General features: G+C 42.4%; 1 protein-coding gene and 1 long non-coding RNA gene across 2 annotated transcripts in view; one reads left to right on the top strand and one right to left on the bottom strand.

Annotated features, from left to right (window-relative positions):
* HDGFL3 (HDGF like 3) overlaps positions 1-2,951 on the bottom strand; it is a 73,537-nt gene extending 70,586 nt beyond the window's left edge. The window contains exon 1 of the mRNA XM_039479876.2: positions 2,520-2,951. Within this exon, the coding sequence (XP_039335810.1) occupies positions 2,520-2,603 (84 nt within the window). The 5' untranslated portion in view covers positions 2,604-2,951. The remainder of the gene's footprint in view (positions 1-2,519) is intronic.
* Positions 2,937-21,840, top strand: LOC141584647 (uncharacterized). Its single transcript, XR_012517826.1, has 3 exons — positions 2,937-14,487; positions 16,278-16,385; positions 16,976-21,840. It is a non-coding gene; the product is annotated as an uncharacterized LOC141584647 (long non-coding RNA).
* The last annotated feature ends 5,031 nt before the right edge of the window (positions 21,841-26,871 follow it).

The raw sequence follows: 26,871 nt of genomic DNA, 5'->3' as shown, positions 1-26,871 counted from the left end.
AACTTAGATTACAGAACATGCACAAGGTCAAAGTGTGAAGCCCAGCCAAGAGCTGAATCCAACCTGTAGGAATTCTGAATCCTCTTGACCTACATTCCTTACAAAGGGCTGCCTAGGACCAAACATCTTCCCTGGAGCAGAGAATTTGCTTCTCCATTCCTGCATGAACCAGCTCTGACTAATACAAAGTTCCTTCCTACAACATGAATTCTGAAATCTGCGTCCTCCTGGTTTTCTTCCTAGGTTTGAGTCCTTGGGGCCATATAGTATCTAATCCCCACATGACTGGCCTTCATATCAAGTGATAGTATTTGAAATTTCAATAAGCAAGGCTTTTTATTTCCAGTTAGTATTTTATAACATTATCATCTACAAAGCTATAACCAGGTAAAATGGAAATAATGCCTTATAGAACTAGGATGAAAAAAAATGAAAACATATGTGAAGTATATGCACTGTAAAAAAAGAGTAGGGACTCAAATCTTTTTCTTTTTCTAACCTTTACCTTTCCTTGGAAATCACAGCATGCCACCCACGATAAAATAATACTTTTTAAGAGTGTTAGGTTCTTTCTTGGAGGAGCTCGTTAAACGTGAATAGATACAGATTTCTCTTTCTTGTACTTATTTTATCTAAAAACCCAATTTTGTTTCCTCATTTTATTTTCCATTTTGCCTTGATTTGGAATTATCACTTCCAGGAATTTTATGTACAATTAGACAACTAAGATAACTTCTGTAGGACTTTTCTGTTTCATAAATTACTACAGGTGGCCAACCTGTGCAAGCAACATGTTAATGAAATTTTAAGTCTATTTTCTTTTTGACTATCAGAAGATATTTTTAAAAGGTAAGATTTTAAAAGCCATTAAGTTACTAGGAAATGACCAACTAGTAAATGGTAAGCTTTAATTGGCTTTTGACTGTGTATATATACATATGCCCTAAAGCTGTTCATTTCTTATTTGGCAAATAGATTCGTGGATTTCCTGAAGTCACAAACATATTCAGGGACTCCTAAAATCACAAATCTTGCCTTTCTAAGCAATACTGTATTATAGCATAAAAATAAGCAAAACTTTGCCTTATTTAAGGACAACCTAGAGTTCAGATGTGAAGTTATTTTCACAGTCTACTGGAACCTGAATAAGACTGTTTTTCCCTCTTGATATCTGAGGTTGTTAGTGTTGGAAAGGATCCTAGAGATGATTTTAGAGTTGCAAAAATGGATATGCAGACGGTTGAAATGATTAGTCCAAAATAGAGCCTGAACCAGACACCAGGTCCCCCAATTCTTGGCCTAGTGTTCTTTCCATTTGACAATCGTGCCAAACCAAACATTAAAAAAGTGATTATGTCCATCCATTACTTCAACTTCACTAAATTTCAGTCTGGCCACTCATGATGTCACTTCCTTTTGTGAATGGGTGTATTTTTTTTTCCTTGGTCTTGCTATCTTTACTTAACTACAATACAACATCATAGAGCTCACTCTGTATTTATGCCAATTTTCTCCATGACTGTTTTCGTTCCTCAAGGATACCAATATAATCTCTAAGATGGCTTGACCCTCCTTTTCACAAGATTCTTATTTCAGGCAATCAACTGCCAACCATGTGGAAAAAAAAAAAAATAAAAGGGATTTCTTCTAAAACACAAAGCATACATGGCAGTGTGGTGTGTCTTCCTCAAAGGGCTTAATAAAAATTGTGAATGCTGTGTATTACATGCAGATGCTTTCTAGAAAAAGAGCCCAACGACAACCTTGCTATGGTAGGAAGAGAGAGAGCTATTGTGGACTGTAGTGGGAGGCCAAGAATAAGGTTTGAGATTCTACCTAAAACAAATATGGAGGTGGAAAGGCACAAGGAGCTTGCTGGACCCACCAGTCAGAGCTAGGCTGAAAGCTCTCGGCTATTTGGGGTCGGCTTCAAAGAACGACAGGCACCCGAGAGGCACGTACCCCGGGACGCTGACAGGGCAGGCGGGGCACGGGGAATCGCGCTCGGGGAAAACTCAACAAGTCTGGAAGGCGAAGCGATGGATGAACGACTGCCAAGAGGCTCCCGCTGGCCTCCGGATGACCACTACTCCTTTCCAGGAGTCGCCGCCGCCGGCGCGCGCCAGCCCGCGGACAGCCGTTTGCTCCCCGCCGCCCGACCTGCCCCGACGTCCGCCCCGGACCCAGGGCATCCACCCCCGACCCTGCCCGGCGGCGCGGCTTCCCGGTCGGCACCGGCTTTCCGGGAGGAAGGCGGCGTCGGGCCTGCGGGGGCCGGACCCGCCTTCGAAAGTGGGCGGAAGGATGGCCGCCCCGGAGGAGCGCGGGCGCGGCCGGGAGCCCTCTGCCTCAGCTCCGGCCCGGTCTTCTCCGCGCCGCGCTGCGCCGCCCTCAGCCCTCGCCGCCGCCGGCCGGGAGCTGCGGGCTCCGGGCTGAGGCGACAGGGAAAGGGGGCGGGCGCGCCATCATGAAGGGGAAAATGGTGGGCGGGCGGGCCCGCGCGCGGCCGCGGTACTCACCCGGGCCGGCCAGTGCGGGTAGCCCTTCATCTTGGCGAAGACCAGGTCCCCCGCTTTGTACTCGCGAGGCCGCGGACGCGCCATCCCAGCCGCTCCCCTTCCTGGTAGTCCTCGGTCGCCGCGAAGATGCCGGGAGGCCGCCCCCCCGCGGGCGGACGGACTGCGCCGCGTTCCTCGCGGGCCTCGAGCCGGGCGGACGAGCGGCCGCTCCGACGAGGGGAAGCGGCGAGGCGGCGGCTGAGGCGAGGGGTGGGCGGGGGGCGCAGCAGGCCCGGCAAATCACGGCCCGGCAGCGGGGGAGGGGAGCCCCCGGCCGCTAGGCGCTCGCCCGCGTCCGGCCGCGCCAAGGTCCCTGCCGCCGCCGCGCGCGCTGCTCACAAGCGCCGCGTCGCCTGCCTCATGCCGCCGCCGCCGCCGGCCTCCCTCCCGGGCTCCCGGACGCGGCGCGAGCGCGGGGCCTCGCGTCTGCTCCGAATTCCTCCTCGGGCAGCGACCGCAAACACGATCTTATTATTGTTCTCGCGCGCGCTCAGCATCCGCCCCCCCCGCCACCCCGCTTGCCGCTCTCCTCCCCTCCCGCGCCGGCCGGTTAATTCCTAGGTACACGGCCGGCTTTCGCGTAGAAACCGAGCGCGCCACCCCGGGCTGCTCGGCGGGCGGGCGGGCGGTGGGCGCGTCCTCCCCCAGCACTGAAGCCCGTGCCGGGCGGGCGGGAGCGCCTACCCCGGAGGACGCCCGCCGGCCGCTCTCTTTCGTTCCTGGCCCAGAGCTGCCTGCCGCAGCCCAGCCAATCACCACCGGCTGCCCCCTTCCCCGCCTGTCCGCGCCACTCTGGGGGCGCTCTCTACTCGCGACCCCCAGTCCCACGCCCACCTCCCACTCGACCCCCGCCAGGCTGCCCCCAGCCGACCGCTTCCGCGGGTGCTCTCTGGTGAGTTGGGGACAAAGGCGCTCCAGGCTCGGGGGTCAGCGGCGCGAGGGGACTCTCTGCCCTGGGCACCAGGCTGCGGGAAAGAGCACCGGTCCGGAGTCAGCGGCCTTGTTGGGTTCTTGCCCCAGGTCTGCCCTTAGTAGTGCAGTGTGACCCACCTAGGGCAAGCTATGTAACCGGAGTCATGGGAGGTTTTCTCATTTGCCGAATGGCGCAGACGGGACTCGAACCTGGATCCACATGAGTCCAAAGTCCATAAGCGGCTGTGCTCTCTGTGTGGGTTTCATAGGCCTGCAGTGTTTGTGAAAAGTACTTGCTCTGGCCGGTGACTGACTTGTTTCCAATCCTGGCAACCTTTTGGACAACGTTTTGAAATTAGCATCCGGTTCTGGAGATTTATGTACGTATACAGTTCATTGGGTCTAGAACAACATGTTCGTTTACCACTGTTTTACTCTGAATTCCCTAGCTGGTTGCTTTCAAAGACATTTTTAGAGTAAGAATCTTCCCAACACCTCTTTCGTGAGGAGTAAGTAGAGTAAATAATTCAAGGAGTCGTGTGGGGTCTGCCCAGTGAATGAATGCTGCTGCTTTCATCATGCCGTATGTTGCCCGCCTTCCTTAAGGGGTCAGCTGGCACAGCTCCTGAGTGCTGCTGACTCTGTGGCCTTCACCTTGTCACAAGGACAGTTCTCATTTGTGTCTGTATTCTCTGCTGGTCGTCTCTGTCCTCTCCCTTTTACAGAAGCTACAGTTTTCCCCACCAGCGGCCTGCCTTGCTTGCCCGTAGAATGGTGGGTGTATGTTTTAACCCCTGCTCTTGTTCTGTGGTGCTGTGCTTCCTATAATGGGGCTTTCTTTTGGATTGTTTATTTTGTTAGTAGTGCTTTGACATTACTAATGCATTTCCTTACTACTTACATCTCATGATTTTAGCCCTTTTTTTTTGGTATTGACCTGTACTCACCTGTCCTACAGGTTCATTTTTTCCTCTTTTCTCGCTGTGGAAGATGAGTCTAGGTCATTTTTGCCTCAGTTGTAATAATCTGCTAATATCTCTCTCTTCTAGAACCTACTGTATGCAGCTTCACACACTGCTCATGAAGCTGTAGAATGACTTCTGTATCCTTATATGTCAGACTCAGATCCCTCTGACTAGCTGCCAAAGCCCTAGCTGTTGCCTGCTTGCCCCTATAGTCCAGCCTCCCTGTGGGCATGGGGTGGATACAGGGGAGAGGAGAGAAATGAGAGGGGAGAGGTTGTCAGTTGGAAGCCAACCAGGGGAGGGCAATAAGCAGCAGAGGGACATGATCACAGTTTGGGTTTAGACAGATTACTTTGGTGGCCGGCATAAGACTAGACGAGGGTGAGAGGCAGGGGGCAGGACCTCCGTTGATAGGCTCTCACCAGGAGAGAGAAGACAAGGGCTGAGATAACGCTTGCTGATTTTTTGGGTGGCAATTGGGTAGGACGGAGGAAGAGCAGAAACTGATTCCCTGGTTTCTGGCTGGAGCAACAGGATGATTAGTTTTGATACTCACCAAGGTACAGAAATCCATGAAGAATGGGGACGTTTTGGAGATGAGACCTTGAGTAGTTTGGGATGTGTTGAGATTTCCATGGGCCATCCAGAGAGATATTTAATGGGCAGCTAAATATACAGCTTAGAGAAAGTGGTCAAGACAGAATGTAGACTTTTGAGTGGTATCAATTATAAGTGGTCATTGAAACCATAATGGAGGATGCCCAGGAAAACTGTAGAATGAGAAAAGCAGTGTCAAGCTTGGAGCCACATAACACCAACATCTAAGGGTCAGGTAGAAGAGGAGTTTAGTGTCATAGAAGCCAAGGAGTAAAAGAATTTGCAGAAGGAAGGAAATGTCCGGGTAGATGCCACAATGAGGTCAAGTAAGATATGGAAGGAGATGAGCCTATTGAACCTGGTGATTGAGAAGTCACTGATGACCTTGTTGGGAACTGTTTCACTGAATGATAGTGAGAAGACACTAGAGAGTGGTGACTTGAGGTGTGAGTAAGAGGTGAAAATATGGAGGCAGGAAGTGCTCATTGCTGAAAGTGGAGAAGGAGTAGCAAGAAAGGATGAAGGAGCCAGGCATGGTGGTGTGTGCTTGTAGGATTGCTTGAGCCTGGGAGTTCAAAGCTGCTGTGAGCCGTGATCACTCCACTGCACTCCAGCCTGGGCAACAGAGACCTCATCTCTTAAAAAAATATATATGAAAAGAAAGTTATTCTGTTGTGATTTTTGTCTGGGTTTTAAAGCTAGGAGAATTTTAGTTTGTAGTGAGGAGAAGCAGCCAGTAGAGTACATAATTGATGGAGTTTGGTAATTTTGAGAAGGTGAAAATTTCTCCCAGTCTAGGGTTTGGTTTCAGGTTTGCTCAGCACATGTCATTTGCCTCTCAATCTCTTATCAAACCAAATCCAAATCAGACATAGTAATATACCCACATGGGGCTCCCCCTTGCTGGTCATTAGGAATCTCCTAATGCTCTTGGCTATGAGCCCATCTGTCTCTGCAGCCAGGATGGATGCAGACCACCTTGTCAACACATTGCTACTGGGGATGAAGCATTGCCCTGTGGCTTTCACTACAGACAGAGCTTTCAGACTGGTTCTTCCACTTTACGCAAAGGACTAAGCTGTGGCTATTCCAGAACAATGCTCTATTCAAATATTTAACAGATAATATGTAACCCTTTAGAGATATCATTAGGACCATAAAAACAGTCTGATATATTTTATTTTCGTCAGTGTGGCCCCAGGAGCTGGTCTATTTGCTGTATCAAAATAGCATATATTAATTTTACTTCTGAAACTTAGAAAGAAATTCATTCACAAATGGTGATAATATCAACTTTCTTTGATCACTTTTGATTTCAGCATTCTCAAATCCCTGTGGGCTGGTACTTCTCCCTGCCTTTGGCTTCTTGATCTATTTTTCCCATCCTCTTCTCAATCATACACACACATATATATATTGTTGACATGATCCTGTTTTTACCTTCTTCTTTCATATCTTGACTTAGCTTCCTAATAAAACTCTTAACAATTCCTTCAATTCTTGCCCCCAAATTCACCCATTCCATAATGCTTCAATTGCCTAAAATCTATTCCTCTGTCCAAGTTATGTATGAGGTGATATATATAAGACACTTAGAACAGTGCCTGGCATACAGTTAAGTGCTCATTAAATGTTAGTTGATATTGTTATCTTTGTTGTTGTTTACATGGTGTGGTGAAAAGAACTGGAAAGGGATTCAGGAAAAGTTGGTGTATGCACATACACACACTCAGCATGAGCTCCCTCGGCCTTGCATCAGAGTCTATTTCCATTACTTTAGCCACTAGAGGTATTTCTCAAATATCTTTGAACACAATCCCAGGGGACTGGTCTCACCTTCCTTGAAAGAGAAAGGTTGGTAAGCTATTGATACCCTTCTGAGAGTCAAATAAAACAAACTGTAATATACGACTTGTAGTGAGAGAGACAACTTCCATCTTGATGTGAGCATCAGGGGCAGTTCTAGGTTGGTAAAGGCACTGTAGAGTCAACATGGCCATGAGGGGAGGGCCAGGGTTAAATGTTGGCATCAGCCAGTATTGCCTGAGCAGGGATGGGTAACAGCAGCAACTGTACTTAGACCACCAAGTAGAGATGCAGGTAGCATCTCAGTCATAACCCCAGAAACGTTAATGGTCTTGGAAGGCACTGCTTGAGCTACCTGGGACCTTATTTGGGGATGGAAAGAGGGATTGCTTTAGGTCCTAGGAATTCTCATGAGACTCTGAGCCCAAAGACTATTTCCACTGAGGTGGTTTTCATTCTCACCTCTTCACTGCCGTGTTGCAGGCTGAGGAGCAAACTGGGTGATTTCACTGTATTGCTAGCTAATTGGAGAGAGGGGGTTCAAGATGTAGAATATATTAAAAGTTTGAAGAGTTTTGCAAGTTTGCCTACCATTTGTGCTCATGCTGTTTCAATAGTAGTGTATATGCTGCTGAAGGGAGTATTAGATAACAATTATATAACTAGTTAGCATTCATTCATTTATTGGATAAATATTCATTGAGTGTTCTAGATCTAGGACCCATGGAGGATACTGAAGGAATCAAAACTATGCCAGATGAAGTAGTGTTACAGGAGTTCCAGGAGGCTAGGGTATCTGTATCTAACCATCTGAAGGGCTACTATGTAGAGTGAAGAATGTGGGAGAAATGATGTTTTGATAGTTTGAAGCCTAGACATGAAGAGGCCTAGTAGCTTTTATTTCGCCCTCTTGAAGTGCTGACCTACCATGTAAAGAATCATAACTACCTTGCTAGTATGGAGAAGTAGGGCACATGGAAAGAGATGGGTCCTGGAGAAAGAGAAGAGAGAGTGGCCCAGCCAGTCCCCAACTCTTCCAGTTCCTCTTGTTGAGGTGCCAGATAAGTAAGCAAAATGCTCTTGGATCCTCCAACCTCAGTTAAGCTATCCTAGCCAACAACATGTGGCAGAGACAAACTATCCCTACTGAGGCGTACCCAGATCACAGACCACGAGCAAGTAAATAATGGCAGTTGTTTTAAGCCACAAAATTTTGGGTGTTTTTTTTTTAATGTAGAAACAAATAACAGAAGCAGGGTTTAATAGCAGATTACATACAGCTAAGATAAGCTAGTGACCTGGAAGATAGATCAAAAGGAAAGTTATTCAGACAGACGCTCAGAGGGGAAGAAAAAGGGAGGAAAAAACAGACAAGAACATAGTATACTTACACTAACTTTTTATTAACTAGTATTTGTGATATACACTAACTTTCTATTAGCCAGTATTTGTAATATTACTACAAATATTAGCTAGCATTTGTAATAATACTAACAAATACTAGCTAATATTCTATTTGTAATAATACTAACAAATACTAGCTAACAGAATGTTAGCTCATCTTCTATGAGATATGGTGAAAAATCTAATATGAAGTCCCAAATGATATTGAGAGGGAGAGAATGGAATATAAGCAATGTCTGAAGCAGTGATGGTCAAGAATTTGCCAAAACTGATTAACAGTACAGCTATGGATTGAATGTTTGTGTCCTTCCACCCCCAATTCATATGTTGAAACTCTAATCCCCATTGTGATGGTATTTGGAGGTAGGGCCTTGGGGAGGTAATTAGGTCATGAAAACAGAGTTCTCATGATGAGGTTAGTACCTTTAGGAGAAGAGATACAAAAAAGCTTGCTTCTTTTCTTTTTCTTCTTTTTTTTTTCTTTTTTTGAGACAGAGTTTTGCTGTTTTGCCCAGGCTGGAGTGCAATGCGTGATCTCAGCTCACCACAATGTCTGCCTCCTGGGTTCAAGTGATTCTTTAACCTGCCTCAGCCACCCAAGTAGCTGGGATTACAGGTGCGCACCACCATGCCTGGCTAATTTTGTATTTTTAGTAGAGACGGGGTTTCACCATGTTGGCCAGGCTGGTCTCGAACTCCTGACCTCAGATGATCCTCCCACCTCAGCCTCCCAAAGTGCTGGGATTACATGAGCCACCATGCCCAGCCAAGAGCCTGCTTCTTTTCTCTGCCTCTACCATATGAGGATACAGTGAGAAGATAGTGATCTGCAAATCAGGAAACGTGCTCTCACCAGATACCAGCTCTGCTGGTGCATTGATCTTGGATTTCCCATCTTCCAGAACTGTTAGAAATAAATGCCTGTATAAACCACCCAGTCTATGATATTTTTGTTATAGCAGCTCAAATTAAATAGTATTTTGAACATCAATCATGATATATTTTTAAAAACCACTCCTAAGAACATAATAGTAGGCTGGATGTGGTGGCTCATGATTGTAACCCCAGGATTTTGGGAGGCCAAGGCAGGAGGATCACTTGAGCCCAGGAGTTTGAGACCACCCTGGGCAACATGATAAACCCCTGTCTCTAACTTAAACAACAAAAAAAAGCAGGATTGGTGACATGCACCTGTAGTTCGAGCTACTTTGGAGGTTAAGTTAGGAGGATCACTTTAGCATAGGAGGTTGTGGCTACAGTGAGCTGTGATTGTGCTATTGCACTTCAGCTTAGGTGACAGAGTGAGATGCTGTCTTAAAAAAAAAACAACAACCCAAAATCAAAACCCAAAACCAATAACCATAATGAAAAAATTGTTGAAACTCACAGACAATGCGAATATGCAAAAAGGCAAAGGCAAAAACATACTATTTTCAAAGGTGCAGCAAAAGGAATGATAGCAGATTAATCAGCAGCAAGAAAACTAGTAACCTAAAATTCAAAGCAAACTACCTTACAAATAAAAGGGAAAGAATTTTTAGACAAATATAAACGTAGAGAATTTATCAGCAGCAGAATTGCACTAAATGAAATACTAAGGGGAGCTAGTCAGGTGGAAAGAAAATGATCCCAGACAAATAGCAAGATGAAGAACAAAATGAAGAACAATAGAATAAATATTTGAGTAAATCTAAAGAAAAATAAACCGTAAAATTTCATAATGATCACTTACTTGGGTTAGGTATATGGGGAATTAAATATTTACAATTAGTGAGTTGTTGTTGTTGTTGTTGTTGTTGTTTGAGATAGAGTCTCACTCTGTTGCCCAGGCTGGAGTGCAGTGGCTCCATCGTGGCTCCATCTTGGCTCCCTGCAACCTCTACCTCCGAGGTTCAAGCAATTCTTCTGCCTCAGCCTCCTGAATAGCTGGGATTACAGATGCACATCACCACACCCAGCTAGTTGTGTGTGTGTGTGTGTGTGTGTGTGTGTTTGTTTGAGACAGAGTCTCACTCTGTAGCCCAGGCTGGAGTGCAGTGGTGCGATCAGCTCACTTGAACCTCTGCCTCTCGGGTTCAAGCTATTCTCCTGCCTCAGCCTCCTGAGTAGCTGGGATTACAGTCATGTGCCACCATGCCCTGCTAATTTTTGTATTTTTACTAGAGGCAGGTTTTCACCATGTTGGTCAGGCTGGTCTTGAACTCCTGACCTTGTGATCCACCCACCTCAGCCTCCTAAAGTGTTGGGATTACAGGCGTGAGCCACCACGCCCGACCTAATTTTTATATTTTTAGTAGAGATGGAATTTTGCCATTTTGGCCAGGCTGGTCTTGAATTCCTGACCTCAGGTGATCTGCCCACCTGGGCCTCCCAGAGTGCTGGAATTACAGGCTGTCCTGGCTCAAGTAGTGAAATTGAGGTAAGTGAAATAAAAAGGTCTAAGTTCCAAGAATAATACAGAAAGTGACAAAAATACAAACATATTACATTTTATTTATTATTATTTTTAAGTTTTGTTTTAGGTTCAGGTTTTTGTTACAGGTTTGTTCACGTGAGTAAATTGTGTTCTACTAAAGTTTGGTGTATGAATGAGCCACTGCACTCATTCATGTGATATGCTGTTTTGGTTACTGCATATTACATTTTAATAAGTTAAAGATGTATGTTGTGATCTCTAGGATAACCAGCAAAAGAAAAATAAAAGAATGCTCAAGTAATGGGTTGATAACAAAATAAGAAAAAAAAAAAAAAAAACTAAAGTGGCATGAAAGGGGAGAAGAAAGAATATGGAATAATTAAGTAAATGTGAAATAAATAGTCACATGATAGGGTTAAACCCAAATAAATCAGTGGCTACATTATAGATAAAAGGAACATATAATCCACTGAGCTGGTTGAAGCCACCATTGTTCATACCAAGCCAACAGACAAGGGGCTAAGAGAGGCTTATAACATGGAAGCCTCTGTTTTTCTATCCTTTCTGCCCTGGAGAGAGGAGACATTACCAGGAAGATGAGGACATGGAGCAGATGTGTTCTGCTGTTCCCATTCTGTGACTCTGTACTCTAGTCATGGCAGGTGTGGAAGAGAGGGAGATTTACATCACATCTGCAATTGTTGCATTTAAAGTGAACTGGATTGAATCTTTTTTTTTTTTTTTCTTTTTAGACAGAGTCTTGCTCTGTCACCCAGGCTGGAGTGCAGTGGCCTGATCTTGGCTCACTGCAAACTCCATCTCCTGGGCTCAAGCAATTCTCCCGCCTCAGCCTCCAGAGTAGCTGGGACTACAGGCGCCTGCCACCACGCCCTGCTAATTTTTTGTATTATAATAGAGTTTCACTGTGTTACCAGGCTGGTCTTGAACTCGTGAGCTCAGGCAGTCTGCCCACTTTGGCTTCCTAAAGTGCAGGATTACGGGCATGAGTCACAGCGCCCCCCTGGAATGAATCTAAAATAAAAAGGTGATGGAATTTAGAAAGGTAGTCTGAGAAGTTAAGAGAACCTTCCATCCACCCTGTAGTAAAGGGGTTTTTCTAGAGAAGAAGAAATAAAACTATTTCGTAGTGGTGGTTAAAAGCATAGATATTTGAGGTGGAATACACGCACAGAAATATTGATTTCTCCTCTTACTAGCTGAGTGACCTTTGATATGTTACTTATTTTTTCTGGGTCTCAGTTACTTGATGTATAAAAATGAGAATAGCAAGAGTGTCAATTCTATACAGTTATTTTGAGGATTGAATGAGTGACTTTGTAAAGCACTTAGAAACATGCCTGGCAAATAGTCAATTTTGTATATATGGCTGTTAAATAAATATAAAATAATAAAATGAGGGTTTCTTAACAAACTACTTATAATAAACTGACTGTAGAGCTAGGCAAGAAATGTAAGTGGTTGAAACAAAGTTGTTGTAAGATTGAGAGTGTTGGATACTGTGGCAAACTGGGGATCTAATGCCCTGAGTGAAGAGAGCAGCATGCTCAGCTCCAGCTGCTTGTTGCCATACTGGAATGAGGTCCAAGTGGTTCTATGGCTTCATAGAGTTCATTATTTTTAATGACAATAATTACTTTTGGACCAACCTAAGAATTATTATTGTTATTATTATTATTATTATTATTTTGAGACGTAGTCTTGCTCTTTCACCCAGGCTGGAGTGCAGTGGTGCGATTTTGGCTCACTGCAACCGATCTCTCTTCTGCCTCCCAGGTTCAAGCAATTCTCTGCCTCAGCCTCTCGAGTAGCTGGGATTACAGTCACCTGCCTCCACGCCCAGCTAATTTTTTTGTATTTTTAGTAGAGACCATCTTGCCCAGGCTAGTCTTGAACTCCTGAGCTCGTGATCCACCTGCCTTGGCCTCCCAAAGTGCTGGGATTACAGGTGTGAACCACCGTACCTGCCTGAAATTTGCATTCTTATCTGAATTATAACTATTTTTAAATTTGATAACCAATTGAAAAATTTAAAAACCATGGTGTGGGACAAACAAAACATACACATGAGCCGGATGTGGCTCATGGCATGCTAGTTGGTGTTTTGTTAGTCACCTGAGCTGGGCACACCCTGCCTGACTAACGGAAGCAAGGCTTTGGTGCTTAGCAGGGAAGTATCAACTGGAAATGGTTTGTGATCACTTCGAAAGGAAACAAGAGGGTGATTAAGACTTTCTCTTTAGATAGGTGTGCTAGACCTGTTCTTAAGATAATGCTGAAGACACGGTATGTCCAATTTTTAAATGCAGAAACTCTTACAAAGACAACTGATATGTTTTGAGGTCAAAGCAATCAGGTAGACCTAAGAATAATCTTTTCTTTCCTTTTTTTTCTGAGATGGAGTCTTACTCTGTCACTCAGACTGGAGTGCAGTGGTGCCATCTCAGCTCACTGCAACCTCTGCTTCTCCAGTTCAAGTGATTCTTCTGTCTCAGCGTCCTGAATAGCTGAAACTACAGGCATGCGGCACCACGCCTAGCTAATTTTTGTATTTTTAGTAGAAACAGGGTTTCACCATGTTGGTCAGACTGACCTTGAACTCCTGACATCAGGTGATCCACCTGCCTCAGCCTCCCAAAGTGCCACCACTTCTGGCCAGAAGAATAATCTTATCAAAAAATATTCGTTAATAGATTCCTGGAAATCTGGGGACAGGCTCTGGTGACATGTACATAGTCTCTATTTTTGGCCTTGTTCTGATTAGTAAACATGATTAGAACATGTGAATTCATGATCTGATTTTTTTTTTAGATTGTATTATTGGAAGACATCATTAACATATTGGAAAAAATAAAAATACTAACATTTAAAATCTAGCTAAAAATTTAAAGTCGTATCTGTTTGTTATTCATAGCACACACGGAGATTATATAAAGTAAAATCTCCACTTCCCACCCCATCCCACCAGTCTTTATCCAATCTCATTTTCCAATGATAACCACTATTAACATCTATTTACAAAAATTATCAATAGTATTCTCATAAACATATTGATCTACACCTTTCTAGTTTCATTTAGTAATCTACAGATATCTTATGTGTCAGGAGTTAAGGATGTATCTTTATGTTGTTTCCAAATTTTCACTACTACTCCCAGTGTTGTTTTCAATTATTCTCTACCACTAAGAGTGCTGCAATGAACATCTTTGTATATATGCTTGTGTTCAATTGTGGGAATGCTTTGAACAAAGTTCCTATATATGAATTTGCTAGGTTACAAATTTGCTGCATTTTAATTTTGTTTTTTTTGGTTTCAACTTTAGATTTATTGCATTTTTCAAGGTTATGTTTTTGGGTTGCGTATAGTCCAGAGGGACTCGAGGGGCCACATTGTAAACCTACAACAAATATTAACAAATAAGTGTCTGATAAAACCTGTAATCTGCACATACACATGCACCCACACAAAAAGAGATGTTTCACATTATATGTGAAACTTTAAAAAATGGACTGTTTTTACATTTCACTTGGTTGGTCTGCCAGACGCAGAGTACATTTACTTTAAAAAAAAAAACCAGCTAAAAATATTAACACAAAAATACATAAACGATGTAGAGCCAAAGGTTCATAAATTAACAGATTCAGACAGTGAGCAAACATAAAATGAATAACATTTTATGTTTTATTTCAGAAAATACTGCATCATCCAAAAGGAAGCAAGAACAGTAGCCCAGAAAGTGAAAGTGATCCACAGCCCTATCCCAGGACCCAGACTCCCGACTTCCCTACCTGACTGCCCTACCTGGAAAGGGTAAGCTAATGCTAAGGAGAGGGGCAAAAAGACTGCAGGAAGGAGGTGTAGAGGAAGGGGTTAAAGAACGATTTGGGGAAGACCTGCAGGAAGTGAGGAGAAGGCAGGTGATTTCACCTCACTGCTGTATCTGGGGCAGCCCCATGGGCTTTTATATTTCTAATTGGAATGCTGCTTCTACGAGTTTTCAAAATCTTTGATTTTTCCCCTGTAAGTAGGGACAAACACCTGGTTTGTCTAAGTAAGAAGCAGCTGTGGAAAGAGAGCTGGGCTGGGAGTTAGGGTTAGTCAGTCTTTGGACTGACATGCAGGTCTGCCACTTAACTTTTCAAAGGCTTCACTTCCTGGTCTGTAAAATGGGGAACCTAAAACCTACCTCATAGTATTGTTGAGAGGAATAACTAACACCAGGTGTGCAAAGGTGATTACTCTAGCTGGAAAAACATGCAGAAACCCTCATCCGTTTGTCTGTTTGAAGAGAAGAGAACTACTCTCTGGTAGTTGGCAGCTTGTGAGGTACTACTATTTTTTCTTTCTTTACTTGAAAAAAAAAAAAAAAAAACCTTTTAGGTTCAGGAATACATATGCAGGTTTGCTCTATAGGGAAATTGCATGTCATGGGGGTTTGGAGTACAAGTTATTTCATCACTGAGATAATAAGCAATAGTACCCGATAGGTAGTTTTACAATCCTCACCCTCCTCCCTCAGTGAGACCCTGGTGTCTGTCATTCCCTTCTTTGTGTTTGCATTTGAACTTTTCACCAATATTTCCTCCAAAAATTTATGAGTGGACCCTCCCAACTTCAATACTCCTGTTTTTCTTTACCTTCCTTTCCTCCTTCCTTCCTTCCTCTTTCTTTCCTTCCCTTCTCTCCCTCCCTTCCTCCCTTCTTACCTTGCACTCTCCCTCCCTCTTCCCTTCCTCCCTCCCTCCTTCCTTTTTTTTTTTCTTTCGTTTCTTTTCTTTCGCTCCTAATTTGAGACAGGAGCCAACTCACTGTGCCACCCAGGCTGGAGTACAGTGATGCAATTACAGCTCACTGGAACCTTAAACTCCTAGGCTCAAGCGATCTTCCCACCTCAGCCTCCCAAGTAGCTGGGACTACAGGTGCACCACCATGTCCCTCTAATTTTTCTTTTTAATTTTTTATAGAGATGAGGACTTGCTATTGTTGCCCAAGCTGGTCTTGTACTCTTGGCCTCAAGCAATTCTCCTGCCTCACCTCTCAAAGGGCTGGGATTACAGACTTGAACCACCATGCTTGACTTACAGGTGATAAAGGAACCAATTGATGTTTGTGTCAGCCAAGCCCCAAGACAACCTGCAATGATCCCAGCCTCCTGGCATTCACACCCATGAGTCTCCTCTCACATAGAATCAGAGCTGGTCTGTGTGACCATAGATGCTACATAGTTTATAGGACTTAGTGTAAAAGCAGGAAAATGTGCTAATAAAAGTCATATGAAGTTTTCCTTTTCTTCCTTAGTCTCTCATTAAGCTTGTCATAGTGTTTTTTATTAGCTATCTAGTGTCATCTCAGGTAAAGGAAAATTAAAATTGTTGAAATTTTAGCACAAAAATTACTGGTCATCTTTATATTGTGCCATTTCAGTTTTAAATGCAAATATAAGAGCGTTTAACTCATAAGGAATCACCAAGATTACACAATTCATATTTTGTGCCTTGTAAGTGTACATGTATTTTGATCTTACTGGAAAAAAAAGATGCACAAAATTATTTACTAACTCTTTCAATTTCATGCCTTTTTTTTTTTTTTTTTGCCACAAGGTCTGGTTCTGTCGCCCAGGCTGGAGTGCAGTGGCACAATCTCTGCTCACTGCATCCTCAATCAAAGCCATCCTACCACCTCAGCCTCCTGAGTAGCTGGCACTACAGGTATGCGCCACCATGCCCAACTAATTTTTTGTATTTCTTGTAGAAAAGGGGTTTTGCCAGGTTGCCCAGGTTGGTCTTGAACTCATGAGTTCAAGCAATCCGCCTGCCTTGGCCTCCCAAAGTGCAGGGATTATAGGCATGAGCCACCGCACCTGACCTATTTCACTTCTTGATACTTGCACATTCTTTTTTTTTTCCTTTTTAACCTGGAAAAAATCATCTCATCATGTTTATAAGAAAAGCAATTTCTCAAATACACACACACACACACACACACACACACACACACACGTAACATTCTCAGAAAAACAAAAAGTTTATTAAGATAAAAATAAGTTATAAAAATAAAACATTCAGAGAAGGCAGGTTCTAGAGAAATGTTTTTAAAATGACAGAAGAAAATCTATTTAAAGGATTAGAAGAGAAAGTCAAAGCAAATCTCCCAAAATGTAGCATCAGAAAAAAGGGAAGATAAATATGATCAGAGAGAATGTGAGAGCTAATGAAAAAGAATTCTGGCATGTCCTGGATTGCATTATTGGTCTCTATTGTTCCCCCCCCATTTATTTATTTATTTATTTGTACTTTAGGTTCTGGGGTACATGTGCAGATCATGGAGGATTGTTGCATAGGTACATGCATGGCAATGTGGTTTGCTGCCTCCATCCCCCCGTCACCTGTATCTGGCATTTCTCCCCATGTTATCCCTCCCAGACCTCTTTACCCCCCTGCTGTCCCTCCCTTGGCACCCCCGCAACAGACCCCAGTGTGTGATGCTCCCCTCCCTGTGTCCAGGGGTTCTCATTGTTCCAACACCCACCTATGAGTGAGAGCATGCAGTGTTTGATTTTCTGTTCTTCTGTCAGTTTGCTGAGAATGATGGTTTCCAGATTTATCCATGTCCCTACAGAGGACACAAACTCATCGTTTTTTATGGCTACATAGTATTCCGTGGTGTATATATGCCACATTTTCCTTGTCCAGTCTATCGTCCATGGGCACTTGGGTTGGTTCCAGGTCTTTGCTATTGTAAATAGTGCCACTATGAACATTTGTGTGCAAGTGTCTTTATAATAGAATGATTTATAATCCTTTGGGTATGTACTCAATAATGGGATTGCTGGGTCAAATGAAATTTCTATTTCTAGCTCCTTGAGGAAGCGCCACACTGTCTTCCACAATGGTTCAACTAGTTTACACTCCCACCAACAGTGTAAAAGTGTTACCATTTTTCCACATCCTCTCCAGCATCTGTTGTCTCCAGATTTTGTAATGATTGCCATTCTAACTGGTGTGAGGTGGTATCTCAATGTGGTTTTGATTTGCATTTCTCTAATAATCAGTGATGATGAGCATTTTTTCTTATATTTGTTGGCCTCATATGTATCTTCTTTAGCAAAGTGTCTGTTCATATCGTTCTCCCACTTTTGGAAGGGTTTGTTTTTTTCTTGTAAATCTATTTTAGTTCTTTGTAGATTCTGGATATTAGCCCTTCATCAGATGGGTAGATTGCAAAACTTTTTTCCCATTCTGTTGGTTGCTGGTTCACTCTAATGATTGTTTCTTTTGCTGTACAGAAGCTCTGGAGTTTGATTAGGTCCCATTTTTTTATTTTGGCTTTTGTTGCCAATGCTTTTGGTGTTTTAGTCATGAAGTCCTTGCCTATGCCTATGTCCTTAATGGTTTTGCCTAGGTTTTCTTCTAGGGTTTTTATGGTATTAGGTCTTATGTTTGTCTTTAATCCATCTGGGGTTAATTTTAATGTAAGGTGTCAGGAAGGGGTTCAGTTTCTGCTTTCTGCACACTGCTAGCCAGTTTTCCCTACACTACTTATTAAACAGGGAATCCTTTCCCCATTGCTTGTTTTTGTCAGGTTTGTCAAAGATCCGATGGTTGTAGATGTGTGGCGTTGCCTCCAGGTCATCTGTTCTGTTCCATTGGTCTATATCTCGGTTTTGGTACCAGTACCATGCTATTTTGATTACTGTAGCCTTGTAGTATATTTTGAAATCAGGTAGTGTGATGCCTCCAGCTTTGTTCTTTTTGCTTAGGATTGTCTTGGCTATGCAGGCTCTCTTTTGGTTCCATATGAAGTTTAAGGTGGTTTTTTTCTAGTTCTGTGAAGAAGGTCATTGGTAGCTTGATGGGGATAGCCTTGAATTTATAAATTACTTTGGGCAATATGGCCATTTTCATGATACTGATTGTTCCTATCCATGAGCATGGAATGTTTCTCCATCTGTTGTGTTCTCTCTTATTTCCTTGAGCAGTGGTTTGTAGTTCTCCTTGAAGAGGTCCTTTACATCCTTCCTTAGTTGTATTCCTAGGTATTTTATTCTCTTTGTAGCAATTGTGAGTGGGAGTTTGCTCATGATTTGGCTCTCTGTTAGTCTGTAATTGACGTATAGAAATGCTTGTGATTTCTGCACATTGATTTTGTATCCTGAGACTTTGCTGAAGTTGCTTATCAGTTTCGGGAGGTTTTGGGCTGAGATGATAGGGTCTTCTAAATATACAATCATGTCGTCTGCAAACAGAGGCAATTTGACTTCCTCTTTTCCTAATTGAATACCCCCACCCTCCCCTTTTTTCTTCTTGCCTAATTGCTCTGGCGAGAACTTTCAACACTATATTGAATAGGAGTGGTGAGAGAGGGCATCCTTGTCTAGTGCCAGATTTCAAAGGGAATGCTTCATTTTTGCCCATTCAGTATGATATTGGCTGTAGGTTTGTCGTAAGTAACTTTTATTGTTTTGAGATATGTTCCTTTGATACCTAGTTTATTGACAGTTTTTAGCATAAAGGGCTGTTGAATTTTGTTAATGCCTTCTCTGCGTCTATTGAGATAATCATGTGGTTTTTGTCTTTGGTTCTGTTTATGTGGTAGATTACATTTATAGACTTGCATATGTTGAACAAGCCTTGAATCCCCGGAATGAAGCCTACTTGATCGTGATAGATAACCTTTTTGATGTGCTGTTGCAATCGGTTTGCCAGTATTTCCTGAAGATTTTTGCATCTATGTTCATCATGGATATTGGCCTGAAGTTTTCTTTTTTTGTTGAGTCTCTGCCAGGTTTTGGTATCAGGATGATGTTGGTCTAATAAAATGATTTGGGAAGGATTCCCTCTTTTTGGATTGTTTGGAACAGTTTCAGAAGGAATGTTCCCAGCTCCTCTTTGTACGTCTGGTAGAATTTGGCTGTGAACCCGTCTGGACCTGGACTTTTTTTGGTTGGTAGGCTATTAATTGCTGCCTCAACTTCAACCCTTGTTATTGATCCATTCAAGGTTTCCACTTCTTCCTGGTTTAGGCTTGGGTGGGTGCAAATGTCCAGGAATGTATCCATTTCTTCCAGGTTTACTGGTTTTTGTGCATAGCGTTGTTTGTAGCAATCTCTGATTGTAGTTTGTATTTCTGTGGAGTCAGTGGTGTTATCCCCTTTATCATTTTTATTGCATCTATTTGATTCTTCTTCCTTTTCTTTTTTATCAGTCTGGCTAGCGGTCTATTTTGTTGATCTTTTCAAAAAACCAGCTCCTGGATTTACTGATTTTTTGAAGGATTTTTTGTGGCTCTACCTCCTTCAGGTCTGCTCTGATCTTAGTTATTTTTTGTCTTCTGCTAGGTTTTGAGGTTTTTTGATCTTGCTCCTTTAGCTCTTATAATTTTGACTGTAGGGTGTCAATTTTAGATCTTTCCTCGCTTCTCATGTGGGCATTTATTGCTATACATTTCCCTCTAGGCACTGCTTTAAATGTGTCCCAGAGATTCTGGTACATTGTGTCTTTGTTCTCATTGGTTTCGAAGAACATCTCTATTTCTGTCTTCATTTCATTATTTATCCAGTCACCATTCAGGAGCCAGTTGTTCAGTTTCCATTAAGTTGTGTGGTTCTGAGTTAGTTTCTTAATTCTGAGTTCTAATTTGATTGCACTGTGGTCTCAGAGACTGTTTATGATTTCCATTCTTTTGCATTTGCTGAGGAGTGATTTACTTCCAATTATGTGGTCAATTTTAGAGTAGGTGCCATGTGGTGCTGAGAAGAATGTACATTCTCTGGATTTGGGGTAGAGATTTCTGTAGATGTCTATTAGGTCCACTTGGTCCATATCTGAGTTCAAGTCCTAGATAATCCTTGTTAATTTTCTGTCTTGTTGATCTGTCTAATATTGACAGTGGAGTGTTAAAGTCTCCCACTATTGTTGTGTGGGAGTCTAAGTTTAAGTCTCTTTGTAGGTTGTTAAGAACTTACTTTATATACCTGGGTGCTCCTGTATTGGGTGCATATATATTTAGGATCATTAGTTCTTCTTGATGCATTGATCCTTTTACCATTATGTAATGCCCTTCTTTGTCTCTTCTGATCTTTGTTGGTTTGAAGTCCACTTTATCAGAGACCAGGTTTGCAACTCCTGCTTTTTTTTTCTTTTTGCTCTCCATTTGCTTGATAAATCTTCCTCCATCCCTTTATTTTTAGCCTATGTGTGTCCTTGGACATGAAATGGGCTTCCTGAGTACAGCACACTGATGGGTTTTGACTTTTTAACCAATTTGCCAGTCAGTGTCTTTTGATTGGGGCATTTAGTCCATTTACATTTAAGGTTAATATTGTTATGTGTGAATTTGATCCGGCCATTTTGATGCTAGCTGGATGTTCTGCCTGTTAGTTGATACATTTTCTTCATTGTGTCAATGGTCTTTACCATTTGGTATGTTTCTGGGGTGGCTGGTGCTGGTTGTTTCTTTCCTTGTTTAGTGCTTCTTTCAGGAGCTCTTGTAATGTGGGCCTGGTGGTGACAAAATCTCTCAGCAATTGCTTGTCCATAAAGGATTTTCTTTCTCCTTCCCTTATGAAGCTTAATTTGGATGGATATGAAATTCTAGGTTGAAAGTTCTTTCCTTTAAGGATGTTGAATATTGGCCCCCACTCTATACTGGCTTGCAGGGTTTCTGCAGAGAGATCTGCTGTGAGTCTGATGGGCTTCCCTTTGTGGGTAACCTGACCTTTCTCTCTTGCTGACCTTAGCATTGTTTCCTTCGTTTCAACTCTGCTGAATCTGATGATTATGTGCCTTGGGGTTGCTCTTCTTGAGGAATATCTTTGTGGTGTTCTCTGTATTTCCTGGACTTGAATGTTGGCCTGCCTTGCTAGGTTGGGGAAGTTCTCCTGGATAATAACCTGAAGAGTGTTTTCCAGTTTGGATTCATTCTCTCCGTCACATTCAGGTACACCTATCAAATGTATATTAGGTATTTTCACATAATCCCATATTTCTTGGAGGCTTTGTTCATTTCTTTTTTTTAATTAAGATGAAAACTTTCTTCTTTATTTTATTTTATTTATTGCATTTTAGGTTTTGGGGTACATGTGAAGAACATGCAAGATTGTTGCATAGGTACACACATGGCAGTGTGATTTGCTGCCTTCCTCCCCTTCACCTGTATCTGGCATTTCTCCCCATGTTATCTCTCCCCAACTCCCCACCCCCCATTATCCCTCCCCCATTTGTCCCCAACTGACCCCAGTGTATAGTGCTCCCCTCCCTGTGTCCATGTGTTCTCACTGTTCAACACCCACCTATGAGTGAGAACATGTGGTGTCTGATTTTCTGCTCTTGTGTCAGTTTGCTGAGAATCATGGTTTCCAGGTTCATCCATGGCCCTACAAAGGACACGAACTCATCGTTTTTGATGGCTGCATAATATTCCATTGTGTATATGTGCCACATTTTCCCTGTCCAGTCTATCATCAATGGGCATTTGGGTTGGTTCCAGGTCTTTGCTATTGTAAACAGTGCTGCAATGAACATTTGTGTGCATGTGTCCTTATAGCAGAACTATTTATAATCCTTTGGATATACCCAGTAATGGGATTGCTGGGTCAAATGGAATTCCTATTTCTAGGTCCTTAGGAATTGCCACACTGTCTTCACAATAGTTGGACCAATTTACACTCCCACCAACAGTGTAAAAGTGTTCCTGTTTCTCTACATCCTCTCCAGCATTTGTTGTCTCCAGATTTTTTAATGATCGCCATTCTAACTGGCATGAGGTGGTATCTCAATGTAGTTTTGATTTGCATTTCTCTAATGACCAGTGATGATGAGCATTTTTTCATATGTTTGTTGGCCTCATGTATGTCTTCTTTTGTAAAGTTTCTGTTCATATCCTTCACCCACTTTTGAATGGGCTTGTTTTTTTTCTTGTAAATCTGTTTTAGTTCTTCATAAATTCTAGATATCAGCCCTTTGTCGGACGGGTAGACTGCAAAAATTTTTTCCCATTCTGTTGGAAGCCAATTCACTCTAATGACTGTTTCTTTTGCTGTGCAGAAGCTGTGGAGTTTCATTAGGTCCCATTTGTCTATTTTGGCTTCTGTTGCCAATGCTTTTGGTGTTTTAGTCATGAAGTCCTTGCTTACGCCTATGTCCTGAATGGTTTTGCCTAGATTTTCTTCTAGGGTTTCATTTCTTTTCACTCTTTTTTCTCTATTCTTGCCTTCTCGTTTTATTTCATTGAGTTGATCTTCAGTCTCTGATACCCTTTCTTCTGCTTGGTCGATTTGGCTATTGAAACTTGTGTATGCTTCTTGAAGTTCTCATGCTGTTTTTCAGCTCCATCAAGTCGTTTATATTCTTCTCTAAGCTGTTTATTCTAGTTAGAATCTAATCTAATCTTTTTTCTCGGTTCTAGTTTCTTTGCATTGGGTTAGCACATGTTCTTTTAACTCTGAGAAGTTTGTTATTACCCACCTTCTGAAGCCTGTTTCTGTCAGTTCATCAGATGCAGTCTCCATTCATCTTTGATCCCTAGCTGGTGAGGAGTTGTGATCCCTTGGAGGAGGCGAGGCATTCTGGTTTTTGGTGTTTTCATCCTTTTTGTGCTGGTTTCTTCCCATCTTAGTGGCTTTATCTACCTATGGTCTTTGATGACTTTCGAATGGGGTCTCTAAGTGGATGTCCTTTTTGTTGATATTGAAGCTATTTCTTTCTGCTTCTTAGTTTTCCTTCTAACAGTCAGGCCCCTCTGCTGCAGGACTGCTGGAGGTCTACTCCAGACCTTGGCTTGCTTGGGGATTACCCGTGGAGGCTGCAGAACAGCAAGGGTTGCTGCTGGTTTCTTCCTCTGCTATCATCCCAGAAGGGTACCCTCCAGATGTTGGCCTGAGGTCTCCTTTATGAGGTGTCTCTTTGGGTATATGGGAGTCAGGGAGTTGCTTGAGGAGACCGTCTGTCTATTATAGGAGCTCAAGTGCTGTGCTGGGAGCTCTGTTGTTCCATGCAGAACTGCTGGGCAGGTATCTTTAAGTCTGTTGCAGCTGAACTCATAACTGCCTATTTTCCCAGGTGCTCTGTCCTAGGAAGGTCAACTTTATTTATAAGTTTCTGTCATGCTGCTGCCTTTTTTCATAGATGCCCTGGCCCACACAGAGTAGTCTAGTCACAGTCTGCCAGAAGAGGCATTACTGAGCTGCTGCAGGCTCTGCCTAACTGCTGTGTGAACTGCCTTGGTAGCAGGAGATGCCCTTCCCCCTACTGAGGTGGACAGTCCTGGGTCCAGCTGCACTTGCTGCAAAACTCTCAATCCAGAGCATTTCAGATTGTTTGTTTTGTGAGGGTGGTACCTGCCAAGCCAGATTGCCCAGCCCCCTCCCTTTCAGTTGAATGGGTGGCTCTGTCTCTCAGGCATTCCAGGTGCCAGTTGAAACAACTGTCCAGACTTGTGTGAGTTTCTGTGCACAGACCCAGCACCAGCTGAAACCGCTGCACTCAAAACTCGTGGCACTTTTCGGCCTGGGAATCTCCTGGTCTGTGGGCAGTGATAACTTGTTTGGAAATGCGGTGAGCACTCACCCTCTGCGCTGTTCTTGCTGGGAACTGCACTCTGGAGCTCTTCCTATTCAGCCATTTTGGATCCTCTCTGATACTTGCACATTCTACCTATACATTCTGCCTGCTTATCTTGTCTTTGCTTTGAGTCTCACTGAACTCCTAGCAGAATACTGTGCATTGCTAATGCTGTATGCAAATGAAGTGGGAAGGAAAAGTGTTGGACACACATATTGTGTGTATCTCTTCTGCTCAAAATTGTACCTCATTGTCCCATTTCACTTGCAAAATTAAAAATCAAAGATAAAATTGTAAAGAATATTGGTATGGCAATAGCAGAGCTCTAAACCAAGCACCAGGCTTTCCTGAGTATACGGCCCTGTGTGACTGCACAGATTGCATGCACTTGAAGCTGGCCTGTGTGACCAACAGAGAATGGTCGATGCGCTATGTGTGTGTCTGCCAAAGGTTAGAGTATGGGTCATTATAGCTTCTGCCTTGCTCTCTTGGATTGCTTGCTGTGAGGAAGTCAGTCACTGTGTTGTGAGGATGCCCAAATAGCCCTGTGGAAAGTCTCACTTGGGGAGGAACTGAAGCCTTTTGCCAATGCCGGCACCAGCTCACCAGTCATGTGAGTGAGCCACCTGGGAAATGGATCCTTTAGCCCCTGTCAAACCTTCAGATGGCTGCAGCCCCAGTCAAACCTTGACAACAACCTCACAAAAGACTTCAAGCCAGAACTGCCCAGCTTAGCAACTTTTGAGGTACCAACCTACAAAAACTATCAGAGATAACACATGTTTATTATTATTTTAAGGTGCTAAGCTTTGGAATGATTTATCATTCAGCAACAGATAACTAAAATAATGCTGTAATTTACACTTGCTTTAATTTTAATAAGATTTGTTGTCTTTTTTGCATGCTTGATGGCTATTGGTATCTCTTTTTTCTTTGACTTGCTCATTTATTTTGTTCATTATTATTGGGTCATTTATCTTACTGACATATAAAGAGCTCTTTGTAAACCAAGGAAATTCGCTTTTTTTTTGTTTTATGTATTGGACATGTTTTTCACAGTTTGTAATTTTTTGAATATTTTTTCATTACAGAAGTTTTAAACATTTACTGTGGTTAAATTAAGCAATCTTTCCCATTACACATGCTAGATTTTGCTGCAAACATAAAGGCTTTTCTCATTCCACAGTTGTAAACATAATCTATCTATGTTTAGTTTTAGTACTTTGATAGTTTCATTTTTAAATACAAGTTTTGATTTCTTTAGAATTGTTTTTTGGTGGTGAGCGTGTGTGGATACAACTTCTCTACTTTCCAATGGTTAGGCCATTATACAACTTTAATTATTAAGTTATCCTTTCCTCACTGATCTGAAATCCTATGTTTATCATGTCCCAGACTCCTGTCTATTCTTGGTTTTATTTCTGTACTCTTGATTCTCTTCCATTGATTTATCTATTCCTGTACCAATGTTGCTTTTCTATTTCTGTGTATCTGGGACATTTTCCTGTGTTTCATTTTTTAAAGAATAATTTTGGAATCATTTTCAAGTTCAAATAAATAAATGAAACAATATTCATTGATTTTCTTGTTGCACCAAATTTATGAAATTGAGCATCTCCATCTAACATTAAAGTCTGTCTCTGTATTGGTTTATGTCTAGTTTATGGTTTTTTTTCCCTTCCCCCTCCTTTTTTTTTTTTTTGAGACAGAGTCTTACTCTGTCGCCCAGACTGTGCAGTGATGTGATCTCAGCTCACTGCAGCCTCCATCTTTTGGGCTCAAGCAATCCTCCCACCTCAACTTCCTGAGTAGCTAGGATTACAGATGCCCACCATCAAGCCAGGCTAATTTTTGTATTTTTAGTAGAGACAGGGTTTTGCCACGTTGGCCAGGCTGGTCTTCAACTCCTGGCCTCAAGTGATCTGCTGAATGTGGCCTCCCAAAGTGCTGGGATTACAGGCATGAGCCACCATGCCTTGACATATTTTAGGTTATTTACATCCATATGCTAGATATATGCTTAACTTACATAGGTCCTATATATTCACTTTATTCCTAGGATTTTTAAAAACTAGGTATAACTGACATTCGATAAATTGTACATATTTAAGGTACAGAATTTGAAAGTTTTGACAAATGTATGTAACTATGAAAGCACCAACATACTAAGATGGTGGATATATCCATAATACACAAAAGTTCCTTATACTCCTGTGAAATCTCCAGTTCCCCAAGCAAACACTGATCTGCTCTCTGTCACTATAGATTAGTTTGCACTTTTTAGAATTTCATGTAAATGGAATCATACAATATGTACTCTTTTTTGTCTGGCTCCTTTACTCATAATTATTTTGAGATTTCATTCATGTTGTTCTGTGTATCCATCATTTACTACTTTTTTTCATTTTTGAGCGGTATTCCATTGTATGAATATGCCACAATTTGTTTATCCGTTCAGCTAATGAAGGACTTAGGGTGGTATCTAGTTTTTGGCTATTACAAATAAAGCTGCTATGAATATTTCTGTATAAGTCTTTGCATGGACATGTGCTTTCTTTTCTATTTGGCAAATTCCCTAGAAGTGAAACATTTGGGCCATGTGATAGGTATATGCTTACCTTATTAAGAACTGCCA

This window comes from Saimiri boliviensis, chromosome 5 (genome assembly GCF_048565385.1).
Source record: "Saimiri boliviensis isolate mSaiBol1 chromosome 5, mSaiBol1.pri, whole genome shotgun sequence".
Classification (NCBI taxonomy): Eukaryota; Metazoa; Chordata; class Mammalia; order Primates; family Cebidae; genus Saimiri; species Saimiri boliviensis.
This window is presented reverse-complemented; position numbering and strand designations above follow the sequence as displayed.